At 42.9% G+C, this 21,736-nt stretch overlaps 1 protein-coding gene across 6 annotated transcripts; it reads left to right on the forward strand.

Annotated features, from left to right (window-relative positions):
* Window positions 1–1,108: 1,108 nt before the first annotated feature.
* On the forward strand, window positions 1,109–21,504 carry LOC115139766 (ubiquitin-protein ligase E3B-like). 6 transcript variants are annotated; one of them, XR_003865155.2, is made up of 28 exons: window positions 1,111–1,981; window positions 2,141–2,310; window positions 2,424–2,535; window positions 2,732–2,791; window positions 2,902–3,006; window positions 3,123–3,219; window positions 3,340–3,425; window positions 3,538–3,620; window positions 3,905–4,010; window positions 4,166–4,286; window positions 4,483–4,660; window positions 9,264–9,427; window positions 9,645–9,812; window positions 9,904–10,075; window positions 11,788–11,906; window positions 12,066–12,180; window positions 13,916–14,015; window positions 14,123–14,242; window positions 14,439–14,615; window positions 14,870–14,980; window positions 15,211–15,348; window positions 15,704–15,769; window positions 15,853–15,911; window positions 16,506–16,688; window positions 16,924–17,035; window positions 17,978–18,070; window positions 18,409–18,910; window positions 19,887–21,504. XR_003865155.2 is itself a non-coding variant. In XM_065026522.1 (27 exons), the coding sequence occupies exons 2-27, from the start codon at window positions 2,150–2,152 to the stop codon at window positions 18,598–18,600; spliced, it is 3,198 nt and encodes a 1,065-aa protein (XP_064882594.1). In that variant the 5' UTR covers window positions 1,111–1,981; window positions 2,106–2,149; the 3' UTR covers window positions 18,601–21,504. The 6 variants fall into 6 exon arrangements, 5 of the variants coding, with proteins under 5 accessions (XP_064882596.1, XP_029533377.2, XP_064882595.1 ...); XM_065026522.1 differs by having other exon boundaries at window positions 2,106–2,310; window positions 18,409–21,504; XM_029677515.2 differs by having other exon boundaries at window positions 18,409–21,504.
* The last annotated feature ends 232 nt before the right edge of the window (window positions 21,505–21,736 follow it).

Consider the following 21,736-nt stretch of genomic DNA (forward strand, 5'->3'; position numbering starts at 1 on the left):
CATATTTAGCAGATGTTTATTGCGGGTGTTGCGAAATGCTTGTGTTCCTAGCTCCAACAGTGCAGTAGTATCTAACAATACACACAAATCTAAAAGTATAGGAATGGAATTAAGAAATATATCAATATTAGGATGAGCAATGTCTGAGTGGCATTGACTAAAATACAGTAGAGTACAGTATATACATATGAAATGAGTAAAACAGTATTAAACATTATTAAAGTGACTGTTGTTCCATTTAAATTGACCAGTGATTCCATGTCTATGTACATAGGGCAACAGCCTCTAAGGTGCAGAGTTGAGTAACCGGGTGGTAGCCGGCTAGGGATGACTATTTAACAAGCTGTTGGCCTTTAGATAGAAACTGTTTTTCAGTCTCTCCATCCCAGCTTTAATGCATAACGGGATGAACAGGCCATGTCTCGGGTGGTTATGCCCTGTGGTTGCGGGCGGTGATACAGTCCGACAGAATGCTCTCGATTGTACTTCTGTAAAAGTTTGTGATGGTCTTAGGGGCCAAGACCCCACCTCCTCCCAGTAGGCTGTCTCGTTATTGTTGGTAATCAGGCCTACTACTGTTGTGTCATCTGCAAATTTTATATTTGAGTTGTAGGCATATGTAGCCACAGTCATGGGTGAACAGGGAGAACAGGAGGGGGCTGAGCCCGCACCCTTGTGGGGCTCCAGATGTGGTTAGCGGGTGTGCGCTAATAGTGTTTCAATTGGTGACGTCACTCGCTCTGAGACCTTGAAGTAGTTGTTCCCCTTGCTCTGCGATGGGTAACGATGCTTTGTGGGTGACTGTTGTTGATGTGTGCAGAGGGTCCCTGGTTCGAGCCCAGGTAGGGGCGAGGAGAGGGACAGAAGCAAAACTGTGACTCTTTATATAGAGAAAAATAAATACGCTATTGTTCTGCCAGCATAATATCCTGCTGCTATGAGAACGGTAAACATACAAAAAAAAAGATTCAACAAGTTATCCTTTATAAGCCATAAATAGCGTTGGATTGTTATACGTCACTAATTAGCTTCCGCCCCACAAAGGAGTAACCAATAATAGCTCCCCCCTTTTCATAGCAATACCTATAGTTCCTATAAGTTGCATCAAACGCTTTAATTGAAGAGATCCAGTTCAAACAAGAGTAATTGTGACAAAATAAATGCTAATAGTTCAGTATACATACAATGTATCAATACTGAAATTATTATGTAAGTGTCTACTCTCACACAATTACATCCCACTCACAATATATTCTGTGCGACAGTGCAAGGATTAATGGTTAAATTGGATGCAGTCAATGTACGGATCGCCTGTTATTGTTTACATTTTGAAACAGCGTACGGACTCTACTTAATGAGGGTGTCATTTCCAGTGAACGTTCGGTTATTATTGAGTAATGTTTTATTTCGTTTTTCATGTTAGTAAAATGCTTTGACAAGTATTTCAATCAATTGGTGGCGATGAAGTATCTAATCTGCTATGCTAACCAACACAGCTAGCTAGCTAACCATAATAGCTAGCCGACTGGCGACAAAAGCTAGCGAGTTATTTGCCGGGTCTAGTTATCTACCTAACGCTACTGTAGTACGCTAACTAACCGATACAATTGATTGGTACCACATTGTCAGTTTGTCCATTGGATAAAAACATCGTTTATGTTGCTAGCTAGCTACCTGCCTTAGGAATGTCAACGTTTGAGACCAGACAACGTCGTCAATGTAGCTAGCTAGCGAATTTAGCTAACGTTAGCTAGTTAACATGGTCTCAAATTGTAATGACGTGTTAATGTTACATATGTTATTTAAATAGTTATTTTCCTAGAGTTGACAATTGTAGCTTTTGCTGGGCTAACCGAAGCGCAGCTAGCTATAGCTCTCGAAGAGTGTCTAAAAACTTGGATCTCGAGGATGTTCAAATGACTTGAGAAGCATAGCGCATTCTGAGCTGCAAAGGTCTAGGCAAGACCAGAGGAAAACACAGGTATACCTTAATTTGAATGTATTCATATTCTATTCCAGTGTATGGTTCTTCCCCCTCCCCTTCCCACACTGAGACTATAGATGTGTTAATTTGACCATGAATATTCATCTCCATTATGTTTCAGCACCAACTAAGTCTGTCCATTTTGCCTGACCTTAGGGGTGCACAATGTTTAGTGCAGCTCAGAGTTCCAAGTCTGAGTTTCTGGACAAAGCCAGGCAGGCACGTGAGGAGAGGAAGGGGTACAAAGCAAGGGACAGAGCAGCCACCCTAATTCAAGCGCTGGTCAGGAGATTCCTCTGTCGCTGCAGACTCCAGAAACAAATAAGGTTTGCTTTACAAGCAATGCGTGCTGTTATGCATTAGGACACACAATCTTTCATGAGACTAGTTTGTGAATAAACCTTTTGAAGTAATGTATGAATGCTCTCTTTCTTACTAGGAAAGAAGTTGATGACTTATTCCAAGATGCCGGGACCACAAAAAGAAACGCACTATCTATTTTTAAAATTGCACGGAAATTACTATTCATTTTTTGCCAAGATGATAAGTTGGTAAGTTCTTTAACACCTACACTTTACCCTCACTGATTTGAACGTATGTTTTGTACATTGTTATTAATTGTCTCTTACAGGATGATGTCTCTTATTTACTAATTGAAAGGCAAATGAATGATTACATATCAGTATAGTACTTGAGATTGTTTAGTGTACATATAACTAACAAGCTATGATGCTTTTAACTACACAGAGATTTGAGAAGCTTTGTCGCTCCATTCTTGGCAGCATGGATGTTGAAAATGAGCCCAAAGTGAGTATGATTATAGTGAAGGAATCATCAGTGAGAACAGATTTTTAATTAACCCAGAGTGTGATTGACTCTGACTTTATATATAATAATGTATTGTTCTTTGTTATCAGGTTTGGTATGTGTCATTGGCTCTTTCTAAAGACCTCACCATCCCTTGGATCAAGCAGATTAAAGATCTCCTGTGGATCTCCTGTCAGTTCCTGAAAAAATTAAAGGTAAATCAGAATGCTTTGATGATAATAACCTTCTTTAAGAAAACAGATGTACCATTTTAAATATTGAAATGTTATAATTGGATCTTTACACCCCTTCTTCCTTCTGTCTCTTGTAGCCTGACATCATGCAGGACAATAAGCTGGTGACTCTGTACCTCACCATGCTGGTGACTTTCACAGACACATCAACCTGGAAGATAGTGAGAGGGAAAGGTCGGTCTCAGGTCAAACCACTGCTGCAGTACACACACCTCCTCTATATAAGTGTCTTGATATTGAAAGGAAAAAGACAAAGTGGAGTCCTCCATTTTTTTTCTTCTCCCTCTGTGCTAGGCGAGGCCCTCAGACCAGCATTGACCCGGATCTGTGAGAACATCATGGGGCATCTCAATCAAAAGGGATTTTATTCAATACTGCAGGTACAGTGACTCATATGACATCTTCCATCTTTTCATCAGGGCTTTTAGAATGATTATTATTATGTTGCTGACGTTTTATTGGTGGTTTCTGCAATTTTGTATTCCCTGGTAGATTCTACTCACCAACGGATTGGCACGCTCCAGACCCTCACTTACCAAGGGCACACTCACAGCAGTATTCACACTGGCATTAAGGTGAGTGGAAGCTCTCTCATTCCCATTCGACCACCATGGATCAATTGTCTCTGCATCACTAGAGCCTGGGCCAGATCTATTGTTGTATATACCCGATGTTCTGCTTGCTCACACTTCCCTCTGTAACTGGGTTTGTTGGAAGAAAAAAAAATCAAGTGGCTTAGCTTCATGGAATATGAGGTCCTATCTTATCATAGTGTATGATCTGCTTGGTCACCTTTTTAGAATGCATGGAGCTGAAGAAGGCTCGGGAGCCATTAGTGTAATTTGTCTTTATTTTACAGACCTGTCATTGCTGCTCACTTCTCTGACAACTTGCTGAGGTCTCTCCTCATCCACATCATGTCTGTCCCAGCAGTTGTCTCCCACATCTACACCATCACCCCAGAGGTAAATGCTAAACACTCAAAATTAAGAAATTACAGCCAATTCTCTACCTAGTGCACTGTGTAGGGTGCCACTTCAGATATATAGACATTATTGTATAAACATATAATAGCTTGTACAATGACAAAGCCTCTGAGTGTGTGCTTGTCTCTGTGCAGTCCATGACCACCATCCAGACCCACGACCTGTTGAGGAAGTTCATCCTGTTCCTTAGCTGCGAGGAGCAGTGTGTCGACATCTGTGTCTGCCTGGAGGGGAGCCACACACTGTGCTTACTGGGTAGGGTCGTTTACATTGACTCTCATATCTATTCTATGGCAATATTGGCTACTACTGTGAGCGTGCATGTTTGAGTTGCCTTTTTCTGTCTCTCTCTTTCTTGTCTTTCTCTGTGCGGTGCTGTGGGAAACATACTGAATCAGTTATTTGGGGTTGCTGCTCTGCGGGGCCTCCGTTTCATCCTGTTGTACTGTAGGTAACCTGATTCACCTGGGCTACCTCAACGAGAAAGTACTGGAGGAGGAGGCCAACCACTTTGTGACGGAACTGACGGACATGCTGTCCTACTGCCAGAGATACGTGTCCCAGAAGAAATCTAACCTCACCCACTGGCACCCTGTCCTTGGCTGGTTCTCCCAAACCGTAGACTACGGGTCAGTGAGACATCCTCATAGCCTGATCACAGATCGGTTTGTGCTCTCTTGCCGACTCTTATGGTTGTTGTCTTGCCAAAATCAAGTGTCAATGACCTTAGGAGCAAAACAGTACAAACCGATCTGGGACTGGGCTATGAAATGGGATCTCAACTAGGGCTGTTACGGTGTCTGCGTTACTCCACACCGGCAGTCACGAGTCATTAGTCTTCTCCAAGCTCTGATGCTGCTGATGGTCATTAGTAACTTACCAACTTGCTAACTGCCTTGTACTCAGCACTCTATTGTCCCTCTAATCACTCTGACACATGTAAACAAAAATCTAATCAAACACTTAATGAGAGCCCATGAGCTCATGTTGTGCAGTATTTCTATAGGCTATGCAATTGAGAAAACAGTTTTGATGGCCTCTATTAAAGAGAGGAGGATCCCATCAGCTTTCTATAGGCTAGACCTACTATATTTATTTCTCAACTTTCCTAATATTAAGCACATTGCTTCTCTTTACTGGCTGGCATGAAAGTGAACCACGGGAAAAGCGTCCTCCATTCCCTATTTTAAGTGCGTAGATAACATGTATTTCTTTCCCATGCCCCTGTTTTGAGACAGGTGCATGATAATGGTCCATTCTAAATCAAAACAAATTTCACACATATATTATATGTAAAGACTAGATTAAATCAAGAATAGTTTGATTGTTGACAATATTAGCCCATCACTTGTGAATGATATAGTATTACTTGTGAATGACATAGTATCACTTGTTAATGATGCCCAGCCTCTGTGCAGTGAGGCAAGAAACAGTGCATGCCTTTTTTTGCAACTTTTTCAAATCATAGTCTGGGTTTGTATCACCACTAAAGTGGCCAAATAACTTCTTAAAATTAAGAACATTCATTTGCTTTACAACTGGTGTGGAGCCTAACTAGCATACATAGGAGCCTAACTAGCATACATAGGAGCCTAACTAGCATACATAGGAGCCTAACTGGCATACATTTTGTGGTATCCAATTGGAAGTTAGTCTTGTTCCATCACTGCAACTCCTGTACGGACTCGGGAAGAAGCAAAGGTCAAGAGCCGTGCGTTCTCCTAAACACAACCCAGACAAGCCGCACTGCTTCTTGACACACTGCTCGCTTAACCCGGAACCCTCCCCTAACCCGGACGACGCTGAGCCAATTGTGTGCTGCCCCACGGGTCTCCCGATCGAGGCCGGCTGCGACTGAGTCTGGACTCGAACCAGGATCTCTAGTAGCACAGTGCACTGTGCCACTCGGGAGGCCCTGGCAGCGTCTGAGTTTAAAGTTTGGGGAAGATAATTGTCGCCATAAAAATGTACCTTTATAATAAAGCGTTACATGTATAATCGCATTTGCGGTCACTTTTGAAAATGGTATTTTCCCGCTAATTGCATTCTCAATATTCACTGTTATAGCCTACTGCCGTGTGCGCATTTCTGAGCCTATAATGTGAAGAAATAGCCTAATAGTTTATCAACATTTTAAGCTAAACCAGGGATCACCAACTGGCACCCCCATGGGTGGTTTTATTTGACCCCCCCAGGTTTTCTGAGGGAAAAAACTTTTAAAACATTTAAAATTAATTGTTGGACATAAGACTGTAAAAACACCAGGAAATCAGCTCCAAGTGAATTTAATTTAAGAAATCTGCTCCCAAGTGTTCCAACGTATAATGGAGAGATGTGATCGTATACAAATGTAAGCAAGGTTTAAAATGATTATGTTTTAATCAAACATTATATTGGTTTGGGCTTCTTGTGACCAATTTGCAGTCTACAAATTATTTGTAAATAATTTCTGGCACCCGACCTTCCGCTCAAGAAAATATCGTCCCACGACTTAATCTAGTTGACAATCAATGAGCTAAATGTTCTGATCTGTTGCATCAGCCTCATTGCTTTAAACATTTTTTTGATGCTAGTGGTTGTATTTAATTTGGGATCTGTCCCAGATTATGTTTGGAATATTTATTTCTCGCACAGAAGGACAAACATGTAGCCCAATGTTTGTTTCACCACTAAAGTTGCATAAATAACTCTAAATGAATCATATATGAGGACCTGTTAATTTGTTAACCGCTCAACACAGAATAGCCGCATGTGTGCACTCCATAAAATTGTTTGGAGAAAATATACAGTGCCTTGCAAAAGTATTCATCCCCCGTTTTTCCTATTTTGTTGAATTACAACCTGTAATTGAAATTATATTTTGGGGGGGATTTCATGTAATGGACATACACAAAATAGTCCAGATTGAAGTGAAATTAAAATAATGACTTGTTTAAAAAAAAATCATAAATAAATAATGGAAAAGTGGTGCGTGCATATGTTTTCACCCCATTTGCTATGAAGCCCCTAAATAAGATCTTGTGCAACCAATTACCTTCAGAAGTCACATAATTAGTTAGATTGCACACAGGTGGACTGTATTCAAGTGTTCCATGATCTGTCACATGATCTGTGTATATATACACCTGTTCTGAAAGGCCCCAGAGTCTGCAACACCACCAAGCAAGGGGCACCACCAAGCAAGGGGCACCACCAAGCAAGGGGCACCACCAAGCAAGGGGCACACCAAGCAAGCGGCACCATGAAGACCAAGGAGCTAACCAGGGATAAAGTTGTGGAGAAGTACAGTTCAGGGTTGGGTTATAAAAAATATCTGAAACTTTGAACATCCCACGGTGCACCATTAAATCAATTATTTAAAAAATGGAAAGAATATGGCAACACAACAAACCTGCCAAGAGAGGGCCGCCCACCAAATCTCATGGACCAGGCAAGGAGGGCATTAATCAGAGAGGCAACAAAGAGATCAAAGATAACTCTAAAGGAGCTGCAAAGATCCACAGCAGACATTGGAGTATCTGTCCATAGGACCACTTTAAGCTGTACACTCCACAGGGCTGGGCTTTACAGGTGAATGGCCAGAAAAAAAGACTTTACATAAAGAAAAAAATCAGCAAACACGTTTGGTGTTCGCCAAAAGGCGTGTGGGAGACTACCCAACCATATGGAAGAAGGTACTCTTGTCAGATGAGACTAAAATTGAGCTTTTTGGCCATCAAGGATAATGCTATGTCTGGTGCAAACCCAAAACCTCTCATCACCCCCAGAAAATCATCCCTACAGTGAAGTACAGTGGTGGCAGTATGATGCTCTGGGGATGTTTTTCATCGGCAAGGACTGGGAAACTGGTCAGAATTGAAGGAATGGTGGATGGCGCTAAATACATGGAAATTCTTGAGGGAAACCTGTTTGTCTTCCAGAGATTTGAGTCTGGGACGGAGGTTCACCTTCCAGCAGGACAATGACCCTAAGCATACTGCTAAAGCAACACTCGAGTGGTTTAAGGGGAAACATTTAAATGTATTGGAATGGCCTAGTCAAAGCCCAGACCTCAATCCAATTGTGAATCTGTGGTATGACTTAAATATAGCTGTACACCAGCAGAACCCATCTAACTTGAAGGAGCTGGAGCAGTTTTGCCTTGAAGAAGGGGCAAAACTCCCAGTGGCTAGATGTGCCAAGCTTATAGAGACATAACCAAAGAGACTTGCAGCTGTAATTGCTGCAAAAGGTGGCTCTACAAATAATTTACTTTGGGGGGGTGAAAAGTCATGCATGCTCAAGTTTTCAATTTTTTTGTCTTATTTCTTGTTTTGTTTCACAATAAAAAATATTTAGCATCTTCAAAGTGGTAGGCATGTTGTATAAATCAAATGATACACCCCCAAAAAAAAAAAAAAAATATTTATTCCAGGTTGTAAGGCAACAAAATAGAAAAAATGCCAAGGGGGATAAATACTTTCGCAAGCCATGGTATTTTCTAGTTTATTCAGCTACAAAATATATATATATACAAAACTGTGGACACCCCTTCAAATGAGTGGATTTGGTTATTTCAGCCACACCCGTTCCTGACAGGTGTATGAAATGGAGCACATAGACAAACATTGGCAGTAGAATGGCCCGTACTGAAGAGCTCAGTGACCTTCAACGTGTCATAGGATGCCACCTTTCCAACAAGTCAGTTCGTAAAATGTCTGCCCTGCTAGAGCTTCCCCCGCCAACTGTAAGTGCTGTTATTGTAAAGTGGAAACGTCTAGGAGCAACAATGGCTCAGCCGTGAAGTGGTAGGCCACACAAGCTCACAGAATGGGACTGCCGAGTGCGGTAGCGCGTAAAAATCGTCTGTCCTCGGTTGCAGCACTCACTACCGAGTTCCAAACTGCCTCTGGAAGTAACATCAGCACAAGAACTGTTAATTGGGAGCTTCATGAAATGGGTTTCCATGGCTGATTAGACGTACCAAGATCACCATGGGCAATACCAAGTATTGGCTGGAGTGGTGTAAAGCTTGCTGCCATTGGATTTTAGAGCAGTGGAAACATTCTTTGCAGTGAGGAATCATGCTTCACCATCTGACGGATGAATCTGGGTTTGGCAGAGAAGCCTTACCGGAAGAGTGGAGGCTGTTATAGCAGCAAAGGGGGATCAACTCAATCTCACACACACACACACACACACACACACACACACACACACCCTTCCCACTCAACCTTTACTTCATCCCTCCAGTCTGAATGAGTCCATGCCACTGGTCACGAAGCAGTTGCAGTACCTGTGGGGCATGCCTGTGATCCGGACTCTCTTCAGTGATGTCCTCAGCAAAAAGCTGGAGACCCAAGAGCCCACGCCTCCGCCACAACCTACCACATCCCAAAACAACCTGCCAGTCAAGAGTAAGTCGAATTTGTATTTCAGTTTCTCTTTTGTTTTCTCATCAGGCATTTAATCATTTAATGTCATGGGTTATTTATTTTGACACCATTTATCAGATTTATTATCACATACCTGGGTTGTTGTTGATTGATCCAGATTATATTATAGAAGTGCATAATATAAGTTGTGTTTTTTTTAAAACAACGAACTAACCTTATTGGATCGGTTTCCTCTTAGGTCTATTCAAGCGGGCATTTCAGAAGTCTGCCTCAGTACGAAACATCCTGAAGCCAGTTGGCGGGAGACGGGTGGACTCCGCAGAGGTTCAGAAAGTGTGCAGTATCTGTGTACTGTACCAGACAGCCCTCACCACGCTCACCCAGATACGACTGCAAATCCTTACTGGTGAGTCCCTGCATAGTTCCCTTTGAATCAGGCACGCATACACACGCACACGCACATTCTCTCATGTTGTGTTCGGTGCTGTCCCCCTCAGGCCTAACCTACCTGGATGACCTGCTGCCTAAGCTGTGGGCCTTCATCTGCGAACTAGGACCCCAAGGAGGGCTCAAGCTGTTCATAGAGTGCCTGAACAACGACACAGAGGAGTCTAAACAGCTGCTAGCCATGCTCATGCTGTTTTGTGACTGCTCCAGACACCTCATCACGTGAGCTCCATGAAATGCTACCACATAACTTACACGTTATACAGTATGGGGTGGTTTCCTAAGTATAGATTAAGTCTAGTCCTAGACTAAGAAGCACCTCTTTCAGTCCTAATCTGTATCCAGGAAACTGGCCCTAAATACAATATCCCATCTCTGTGCTTACTTATACAGTCATGGCCGAAAGTTTTGAGAATGACAGAAATATTAATTTCCACAAAGTTTGCTGCTTCAGGGTCTTTAGATATTTTTGTCAGATGTTACTATGGAATACTGAAGTATAATTACAAGCATTTCATCAGTGTCAAATGCTTTTATTGACAATTACATGAAGTTGATGCAAAGAGTCAATATTTGCAGTGTTGACCCTTCTTTTTCAAGACCTCTGCAATCCGCCCTGGCATGCTGTCAATTTACTTCGGGGCCACATCCTGACTGATGGCAGCCCATTCTTGCATAATCAATGCTTGGAGTTTGTCCGAATTTGTGGGTTTTTGTTTGTCCACCCGCCTCTTGAGGATTGACCACAAGTTCTCAATGGGATTAAGGTCTCGGGAGTTTCCTGGCCATGGACCCAAAATATCAATGTTTTGTACCCCCGAGCCACTTAGTTATCACTTTTGCCTTATGGCAAGGTGCTCTATCATGCTGGAAAAGGCATTGTTCGTCACAAAACTGTTCCTGGATGGTTGGGAGAAGTTGCTCTTGGAGGATGTTGGTTCCATTCTTTATTCATGGCTGTGTTCTTAGGCAAAATTGTGAGTGAGCCCACTCCCTTGGCTGAGAAGCAACCCCACACATGAATGGTCTCAGGATGCTTTACTGTTGGCATGACACAGAACTGGTGGTAGCGCTGAAAGGGGATTCAGAGAAAATGACTTTACCCCAGTTCTCAGCAGTCCAAACCCTGTGTTACCTTTTGTTGAATATGAGTCTGTCCCTGATGTTTTTCCTGGAGAGAAGTGGCTTCTTTGCTGCCCTTCTTGACCCCAGGCCATCCTCCAAAAGTCTTCGCCTCACTGTGTGTGCAGATGCACTCACACCTGCCTGCTGCCATTCCTGAGCAAGCTCTGTACTGTTGGTGCCCTGATCCCGCAGCTGAATCAACTTTAGGAGACAGTCCTGGCGCTTGCTGGACTTTCTTGGGCGCCCTGAAGCTGCCTTCACAACATTTGAACCGCTCTCCTTGAAGTTCTTGATGAGCCGATAAAAGGTTGATTTAGGTGCAACCTTACTGGCAGCAATATCCTTGCCTGTGAAGCCCTTTTTGTGCAAAGCAATGATGATGGCACGTGTTTCCTTGCAGGTAACCGTGGTTGACAGAGAAAGAACAATGATTCCAAGCACCACCCTCTTTTTGAAGCTTCCAGTCTGTTATTCGAACTCAATCAGCATGACAGAGTGATCTCCAGCCTTGTCCTCGTCAACACTCACACCTGTGTTAACGAGAGAATCACTGACATGATGTCAGCTGCTCCTTTTGTGGCAGGGCTAAAATGCAGTGGACATGTTTTGGGGGGATTCAGTTCATTTGCATGGCAAAGAGGGACTTTGCAATTCATCTGATCACTCTTCATAACATTCTAGAGTATATGCAAATTGCAATCATACAAACTGAGGCAGCAGACTTTGTGAAAATTCATATTTGTGTCATTCTCAACTTTTGGCCACGACTGTATATGTTATATGTTGACCATCCTTTGTGTGTTATACAGGATCCTGGATGACATTGAAGTTTACGAAGAGCAGATCTCGTTTAAGACGGAGGAGCTTGTAACCATCTCCTCATTTCTCAACACGTTTGTTTACAAGATGGTCTGGGATGGCATCTTGGGTGAGTCTCCTCCTCCCTCTGTTGAATTCTTGTCGTACTCAAAGGTGATGTGATAGACCGACAGAATTGCCAATCCCAGTTTCCGGCACCATGAGAAATGTCTTGAGGATAGGGTCGTTGAGTGTGTGCATTAACTTAATGTGTTGTTGTCTGTGACAGAGAATGCCAGGGGAGAGAAGCTGGACCTGTTCCACAGCGTTCACGGCTGGCTGATGGTGCTTTACGAGCGGGACTGCAGGAGGAGGTTCTCCCCTGATGACAACTGGCTGCGCAAGTAAGTGCCCCTCCGGGAAACATACTTATCCTAATCCCTGATCCTTCCCATAGTTAGTCTGCACTTCCCAAAACCTGCTAAGGTGATCCTAGTGATCAGTAGCGGTCAAATGCTTGAGGAGCGCTTGATGAAGCTTGCCCACCACAATGGAACCAATGGAACATTTGTGCCAACTTTGACCACCCAGTACTCCACGCAAGCCATGTTGGGCCCACCTCCAGTACTTGGAAGTATTTGACTGAATTGAAAATGGATTGAATTTAGATTTTGTGTCACACACAATAACCCATAATGTCAGTGGAATTATGTTTTTAGAAGTCTTTACGAATTCATTCAAATGAAAAGCTGAAATGTATTGAGTCGATAAGTATTCTTATGGCAAGCCTAAATAAATGAAAGAGTAAAAATGTGCTTAACAAGTCACATAATAAGTTGCGTGGACTCACTCTGTGTGCAATGAGTTTTTGACATGATTTTTAAATGTTACCCCATCTCTGTACCCCACACATACAATTATCTGTAATGTCCCTCAGTCGAGCAGTGAATTTCAAGCACAGATTCAACCACAAAGACCAGGGAGGTTTTCCAATGGTTCGCAAAGAAGTTCACCTATTGGTAGCTGACATTAAATGTCCCATGGTGCAGTTATTAATTACACTTTGGATGGTGTATCAATACAGCCAGTCACTACAAAGATACAGGCGTCCTTCCTAACTCAGTTGCCAGAGTACAAGGAAACCGCTCAGGCATTTCATCATGAGGCCAAAGGGGATTTAAAACATTTTATCGAGTTTTTAATGGCTGTGATTAGAAAAAAACTGAGAATGGATCAACAACATTGTAGTTGCTCCTAATACTAACCTAATTGACAGAGTGAAAAGAAGGAAGCCTGTACAGAATACAATTTTTCCAAAACATGCATCCTGTTTGCAATAAGCCACTAAAGTAATACTGCAAAAAATGTGGCAAATAAATACACTTTTTGTCCTGTATTCAAAGCGTTATGTTTGGGGTAAATCCAACACATCACTGAGTTACCACTCTTTATATTTTCAAGCATGGTGGTGGCTGCATCATGTTATGGGTATGCTAATCATCAAGGACTAGGGAGTTTTTTTTAATGATAGAAAGCAAAGGAATAGATCCAAGCAAAGGCAATATCCTAGAGGAGAGCTTAGTTTGGTCTGCTTTCCAACAGACACTGGGATACGAATTCACCTTTTAGCAGGACAATTACCCAAAACACAAGGCCAATTATGCACAAGTTGCTTACCAAGATGACATTGAAAGTTCCTTAGTGGCCTAGTTATGGTTTTGACTTAAGTCTGCTTTAAAATCTTATGTCAAGACTTGAAAATGGTTGTCTAGCGATGATCAACAACCGACTTGACAGAGCTTGAAGAATTGTACAATCCAGGTGTTCAAAGCTCTGCGATTTACCCAGAAAGACTAACTGCTGTAATGTATTGACTCTGGGTTGAATACTTATCTAATCAATATATATTAGTGTTTTATTATCCATAAATATTTTTAGATTTCAGAATTTGTCTGCCACTTTGACTTTGACAAAAATATGACAATTAAATCCATTTTAATCCCACTTTGTGACACAATAAAATGTGGAAAAAGTCAAGGGGTGAATACTTTCTCAAGGCACTGTATTTGTCCCAGGCCTGATCAGTAGGAAGAAAATTGGGACACTTAACTAACTCACTCTTTCACCCCTTGTGTCCAGGGATCTAAAGCCGAGCCTTTTGTTCCAAGAGCTGGAGAAGGGCAAGAGGAGAGCTCAGCTGTTACTTCAGTACATCCCACACGTCATTCCACACAAAAACGTGAGTCTGCACAGAAATAATATTTGTCCTTCCCGGGCATTCGTATTTGTCGTTTCACTACACCAATAATGCACATAGTGTCTCACTCGTTGTCCTCCCCACTTTAGAGGGTCCTGCTGTTCCGAAACATTGTCACCAAGGAGAAGGAAACCTTGGGATTGGTGGAGACCAGCTCCGCCTCTCCGCATGTCACCCATATCACCATTCGCCGCTCACGGATGTTAGAGGTATGAAATGGATGTATCCATCTTTTGCATGTTTTCCCCCACACTAGCATATCACTAAGAATGTATTCTCGAAACAGTGTTATGCAAAGGGTACATCTTGGCACAGAGCCTGATGTCAAATACAGTCAAGAATGGTGGTTGTGACTGATACCCAAACTGATCACCCAAACTCTTTGTGTCTGAACTCTCTCATAAGGATGGTTATGACCAGCTCCGCCGGTTGCCCGTCAACTCCATCAAAGGTGTGATCCGCGTGAAGTTTGTCAACGACCTGGGTGTGGACGAGGCCGGCATCGACCAGGACGGCGTCTTCAAGGAGTTCCTGGAAGAGATCATCAAGAAAGTCTTCAATCCGGCTCTCAACCTCTTTAAGGTTGGCTCTCCAGACCTTGCTTCAAATACTTTTTGAAATCATTTTGAGTGCTGTATCTGTGCTTGATTGAGCTTACCTGTTGCACTGGAACCAATAGACAAGTCTCAAAAGTGCATACACTGCCCACCTGGCACTCCAGGATAGGCTAAAGCTAACGCTCATAGTCTTTTGAAAGATTTCAAATAGTGTCAAGGTACTTTTAGCCACTGCTGCTACTGCTGCTGCTGATTTTATGCTGATGTCTCCCCCCATAGACCACCAGTGGCAATGAGAGGCTGTACCCCTCCCCTACGTCCTACATCCACGAGAACCACCTGCAGCTCTTTGAGTTTGTGGGGAAGATGCTCGGAAAAGCCATGTATGAGGTGTGCCTGCGCTCACAGAGGATGTTATTCATGTGAAATGACCATATATGTAACTAGAATGACTTATTTTAAAGCCACTAGCCCAACTCACCACTTTTTCCCGCTATAATGCTGAGGGATAGGTCTGGAGAAATGTTGGCACAATTTATAGATGGAGCTATCGATGCGAAGCCTGATAGTCCATGAGATCAACGTGTGTGTGTGTGTGTGTGTGTGTGTGTGTGTTTCAGGGTATCGTGGTAGATGTACCCTTCGCCTCCTTCTTCCTCGGCCAGGTCATGGGCCACCATCACAGCACTTTCTACAGCTCCATTGACGAGCTGCCCTCCCTGGACTCTGAGTTCTACAAGAACCTCACCTCCATTAAGGTCAGAAAGACCCCTCCCCCCTCCCAACACACAGACACTGATAGTTGTTTAGTTCCTGGGATCATGTTCATTACAGCACTCAATGGAAAACGTTTCAAAACAATTTGCAACTGAAAACGAAAGGGAGTGTTTCTTATTGTATAAGTCCATGAGGTCCTTTCTCCCTGTTTCAGTCTGTTTTGTTTCTGCTTGGTGCCTGATGAACACGACCCTGGTTTATGGTGACCGCTATTTTGATTTGAGAAGTTTTTTTGCTTCACTGTTATCCGTCGCTACTTTCTGTGATCAATATCACTCTGAAGTTGTGGAAGTCGACTCAAAATAGTTCTTTGATCTTCGTCTTGTCCTTTTCCAGCGCTACGACGGGGATGTTGGTGATCTAGGACTGACGCTATCGTATGACGAGGATGTTATGGGACAGGTAGAAGCCATAGTTTTTCTCTGAATGTAGAAAAACAGAACTCTTCTCTTGTCTCTTAATACTGTCTTCGTGTCATATCGCAGCTGGTCTGTCATGAGCTGATTCCTGGAGGAAAGACGATGCCAGTCACCAATGAAAACAAGTGAGAAAGATGCAGATACAGTATCTAGAACAAACGTGTATATTTTTACAGTTGTTGATGTCATTTGATGTTAACACTCTCGTTCTCTAAACACAAGATTTGTTTATTGTCCCTGTAGTTATAACAAGTTGGATGACGACGTGGGGTTCCGTCCAGGACCAACCCCTAGCCCCTACACCCGGCCCTTTGACACTTGTGGAGATCTGATAGGTGTAAGCAATATGGTGTATGTCCTACCAAGCCAGGGCAAGGAAGATAGGTATAATAAGCAATACGCTAGTACATCTATCAAAACCTTTCAGTTCTCCACAAGTACCTAGGCGGAAGGGCTAGAGGGTTGTTTCTAGACAGGCCCAGGGTTCTCCCCAAAGAATATAAGCGGTTCGCTGTGCCATCTTGCGGACTGTCTGCACCACTATGTTAAAAAAAAAGTAAAGGAAATGTTTGGCTCTAGATTATAGGAAATGGCCCCCCTGGGCCTCCCCCCACAGTACTCGGCAGCACCACCTTGTTAAAAAATGCTGGGGAGAACCTTGAGGCCCATGGTGTTCTGAATCTGACTTAACCTCACCTTTGACCTTGTCCGTGTTGCAGGATCAGCTATATCCACCTGATGGCGCACTTCCGCATGCACACGCAGATAAAAGAGCAAACGGCAGCTTTCATCCGAGGGTTCCGCAGCATCATCAACCCAGAGTGGCTGCACATGTTCTCCACCCCCGAGGTCCAGCGCCTCGTCTCCGGGGACAACGCCGAGATAGATCTGGATGACCTCAAGTGCGTGACCTTCCACCCCCTTTCCCCCTCGATGAGCTTCTCCACATCTTTTCGACCTGCCAATTCCCAAACATTTTAGGGAAATCCTGAAATCCTATCATCCTAGGTTTGAATGTCCCATTTGATTGGGTAACGGACAGTGAGTTGACTGTAAGGTTGTAAAGCCAAGGTGAAGGTGCTTGCTGACATGGTCTCTCTCGCTCTCTTTCCTGCCCGCTCTCTCTCCTGTTGTCAGGAAACACACAGTGTACTATGGAGGTTTCCACAGCAGCCATCGGGTCATCATCTGGCTGTGGGACATCCTGTCCAGTGACTTCTCCTCTGAGGAAAGGGCCATGTTCCTCAAGGTAGTAACAACCCCCAAATGTTACTATACTGAACAAAAATATGAACACAACATGTAAAGTGTCGGTCCCATGTTTCATGAGCTGAAATAAAAGATCCCAGAAAGGTTCCATATGTACAAAAAGCTTATTATTCAAAAATGTTTCTTTACATCCCTGTTAGTGAGCATTTCACCTTTGCCAAGATAATCCGCCCACCTGGCAGGTGTGGCATATCAAGAAGCTGATTAAATAGCATGATCATTACACAGGTGCACCTTGTGCTGGGGACAATAAAAGGCCACTCTAAAATGTGCAGTTTTGTCACACAACACAATGACACAGATGTCTCAAGTTTTTAGGGAGTGTTCAATTGTCATGCTGATTGCAGGAATTTCCACCAGAGCTGTTGCCAGATAATTTAATGTTAATTTCTCTACCATAAGCCACCTCCAATGTCAATTTATAGAATTTGGCAGTATATCCAACCAGCCTCACAACCGCAGACCACGTGTAACCACGCCAGCCCAGGATCTCCACATCCGGCTTCTTCACCTGTGGGATCGTCTGAGGAGGGGAGGATGGTTCTGAGGAGTATTTGTCTGTAATAAAGCCCTTTTGTGGAGGAAAAAGTAATTATGATTGGCTGGGCCTGGCTTCCCAGTGGGTGGGCCTATGCCCTCCCAGGCCCACCCATGGCTGCGCCCCCGCCCAGTTATGTGAAATCCATAAATTAGGGCCTAATGAATTTTCAATTGACTGATTTCCTTCTATGTACTGTAATAAAGTTGAATATTTTAAATTGTTGCAATTTACATTTATATTTTTGTTCAGTATAAAATGCTATTTTACTGTTCATACGTTAACTGCATTACGTTGGCTTGCGGGGCTGTCAGTTTGAGACCCCTGCTCTAGAACGCCCTTGCACTTGTTATGTGATCCTCTGTTGTTGTTCTGCTTTTACAGTTTGTCACCAGCTGTTCGAGACCACCCCTCCTGGGTTTTGCCTACCTCAAGCCCCCTTTCTCCATTCGCTGTGTGGAGGTGTCCGATGATCAGGTGAGAACACTTGGATCATTGGAAAGTTCTAAGCCACATGTTTGTTAAATAAAATATATATATTTAACCTTTTATTTATCTAGGCCAGTCAGTTAAGAACATATTCTTATTTACAATGACGGCCTAGGAACAGTGGATTAACTGCCTTGTTCAGGGGCAGAACGACAGATTTTTACCGGCTCACGGATTCGATCTAGCAACCTTTCGGTTACTGGCCCAACGCTCTAACCACTAGGCTACCTGGCACCCCAGCACACACAACTAGTACGCCTATTTTAGTTGAAGAACTTAGGTTTGGGAAGTTTGTGTTCACCCTCCTGTCACCCATCTCTCTCTAGGACACGGGGGACACCCTGGGCAGTGTCCTGCGGGGTTTCTTCACCATCCGGAAGAAGGAGCCTGGCGGCCGCCTCCCCACCTCATCCACCTGCTTCAACCTGCTCAAGCTGCCTAACTACAGCAAGAAAAGCATCCTGCGTGACAAGCTCCGCTATGCCATCAGTATGAACACAGGTTTTGAGCTCTCCTAAAATAAACTCCCCCCTGCTCGTGGTCTGCTGCCAGCAAGACTAAAGGATAAACAACTAAAGAGCATCCTCCTTACCCAGGCTAAGGGTGGCAGCCGGTCAAGTCAGTGGAGCTTCACCAAAGCTGAAGGCGAAACAAATAGGATACCCCCTTACCTTTATCCCAGTCTAGGAAACCAGAAGAGCGCCACCCTCTTTTACCCCAATCAGTCTGGATTCTGGAAACTCCACCCACCCCAAGGGCTTTCAACCCTATTTGCTGCCTGTGCAACCATGGTAACTTATGTTCTGACCAGTGGCAGTCATTGCCCATGTGAGTTTATTTCACTTTTTTTCTAGACAAGTAGCTGAAGAAATTGTGGGAACAGCACAATTGAAACAGTCTCTCTTTACTCTCACACACCCGAAAACCAAATCCATGCTAATAATCGTAACAAGGAGGAATGTTTAACCTAACACATTGCTGAACTAAAATGGCTCAGTGTCTTACTATTTCTTCTCAGGCTTAACAGAACGATACTTGGATCTAGCACTCCCACGTCAAACAAACTGGAAAGCAATATAGATGCAATGCAAGCGATTACACGCGATAGACTCCACACTGGAGCAAAATCATATGAAGCTTTGTTCTACCTGCTGGAACAGGATGTTATCCGAGCAACTGTCCGCTGTCATTCGGCGAGTCTTAATAACCTTGTTTTTAACATGACGGAAGCACCTTTTCATAAAGAGACGACAAATCACCGCCTCGTGTTCAACGACAAGTTCTGACCACGGAGATGTGGTCACGTGTTGGCGCAAGTGTCATATCTGTTTATTGTCCCTCGTGGGTTAATTAGGGAATTAAATCCTGACGATCTGTCTCTCTCCCCATACACACACACACACACACTACAGTCCGTCACCTGACAACAGCTTTGGAGCCTGTATGTCTCTGTTCTCTAATGTATTCAAATTAGAATTCATGTTACACAGCAATGCATTTGTGACCCAAAGTGATGCCATCAATACTTAAACCAAACTCCATGCCGTTATTTGATACCAGATGTCCCCGTTATCTTCTGTCATGGTTCCGGAGTCTCTTGTCTTGTCGCGTTTGAAAATGGATAATACAGTGGCTCTGTTTTAAAAAAAATATGTTTTGCTGTGAAATATCTGGGTCCTATAACTACAGCGGACACAACATTGACAACCATTGTTTTTTCTACTTTGCATGTCCCTAATTGTGACATTCCCAAACGAATCTGTTACAGTGAAGTCAATCATGAACATTTCTCTATATCCACTAGGATTGGCCATGCCTCTTGGAATGGAATCAAGCCATGAACACAGGACAAGGACTTGAGCCTGCTTACAGACAAAAGTCCCATGCTCCCTTTACCGCCACTGAACCGTCCAACCCAGGAAGGTTTGGTGTCAAGCATGTACTGATTCTCCCTTGTGTCTGGTAACCTTACAGCCACGTGGAAAAGGGGATACACAGGGAGCAAACCATACTATTTGTCATGGGCTGGTTGATCATGTGAATCTGAAAGCATTGCTTGTGTGTCTCTCTCTAACCTCTCCTTTCTTACCTACTCTCTCTTGCACATATAACCCTGCTCTTTTTGTGAGGGGGAGGGCACACATTTTTTTTCTTCTAAAGATCGGAAATAATTATACCATGCAAAACGTCAAAGGAGCAAATAAAAAGAGACAATTTGGGGCAGTTGTTAGTGACGTGTAGTTCCAACGTCAAGGTGTTTGCAGACGAGGCAGCAAAGGGTCCTGAGTTTTAATAATGTGAAAGATGAACAGGCTGATTTAAAAGCAATAGCCTATTTGTTGATTCAGTATTTTATGCAAAACTGTTTCATGAGGGGTGTACATGTGTGCGCTGAGCGGTTGTCAGAACCATAGACATGGCTCTGGTTGTGGTCATAAAAAAAGGGAATTAAAGCCTTTTTAAGCACCATTAATAACTATCTCTTATATATCCTGGCCACTGGTTAACATAACTCAGTTCTGATGATTATACAGGCATGTTATGGGCATTACACAAGGTTCTATATGGTTTTGTACTGCTTTACTAACTGAAATCTGCTTGATTTGTCTGTGTATAGGAATATTAAGGGGGTACAACATACCTGTACAGGCATTTCCCCCCATTTATAAATGCTATTAATCTCATTGACAAATAGAAATGACCATTTGTCTTAGTGACTCTATGGGAAGACTTTACCTCAATGTTCAGTCTGTTGTGATCACTGCGATATATTTCCTTTACTTCCCAAGGACCTCTGACGAATCATTCGCTTACAAAAAAAGATTGCAGTTTTGAAACTGCACTAAAAATGCAGTAACTGCAGTCGACTGGTACCTTTGAACTGCAGTTACACTGCAAAATTACTGCAGTAAAACAAAAGTATTATTTTGGACGCAGTATTTGCAGCATACTGTAGTTATACTACAATCTGACTGCATCTTTTTCACTTCAGTGGTGCCAGTCTGACTACAGTTACCCATTTTATTTCAATCAATTGTTTCAGCATCCTGAAATGGGTTAGAAATGAGTCATGGAATGGAAATGGTCAGTGTCCCAGAGAACACTGGAAGATACCTCACAAGCTCTGTCTGGTGTTTTAATGGGGGCACTCCATTTTAAACGATGTCATGAAATCTCGCTATATCTTTTTATGAATTAGAAGAAAAATAAATCCAGGAAATGTGCTACATACTTCTATGAAAGTACTGTCCCCTCACAATCTGTGAAGTGTCTTTGGGAACTGGTTGCACTATGTGAAATGCAGGTAATTGAAAACTCAATTTCAATGTAAAACATGTTTGTGTAAGATACTATTTATTCTGTAAAAACAGTAACATAATTGTTAACCATAATTATTCTAAAAACTTTACTTATCAACTGAAGTGAGTGTGTCTCGGTTTTATTTCTAGAGGAATCAATCCATTTATTTTCTCACTTCGGGACAAGTTCTGTATAGCTCAGAGCGGTATTTATTAATTAAATAATGATATAACAGTTGTGAAGAACAGATTCTGTCAGTTCCATAGAGATTCATCTTTATCTGCCATTATAGCGTCTGACACAGCATGGGCAGCGCCATTGAGGTTATCTCTATTTTAACGTAGTACATTTTCT

This window comes from Oncorhynchus nerka, linkage group LG13, assembly GCF_034236695.1.
Source record: "Oncorhynchus nerka isolate Pitt River linkage group LG13, Oner_Uvic_2.0, whole genome shotgun sequence".
Lineage (NCBI taxonomy): Eukaryota > Metazoa > Chordata > Actinopteri > Salmoniformes > Salmonidae > Oncorhynchus > Oncorhynchus nerka.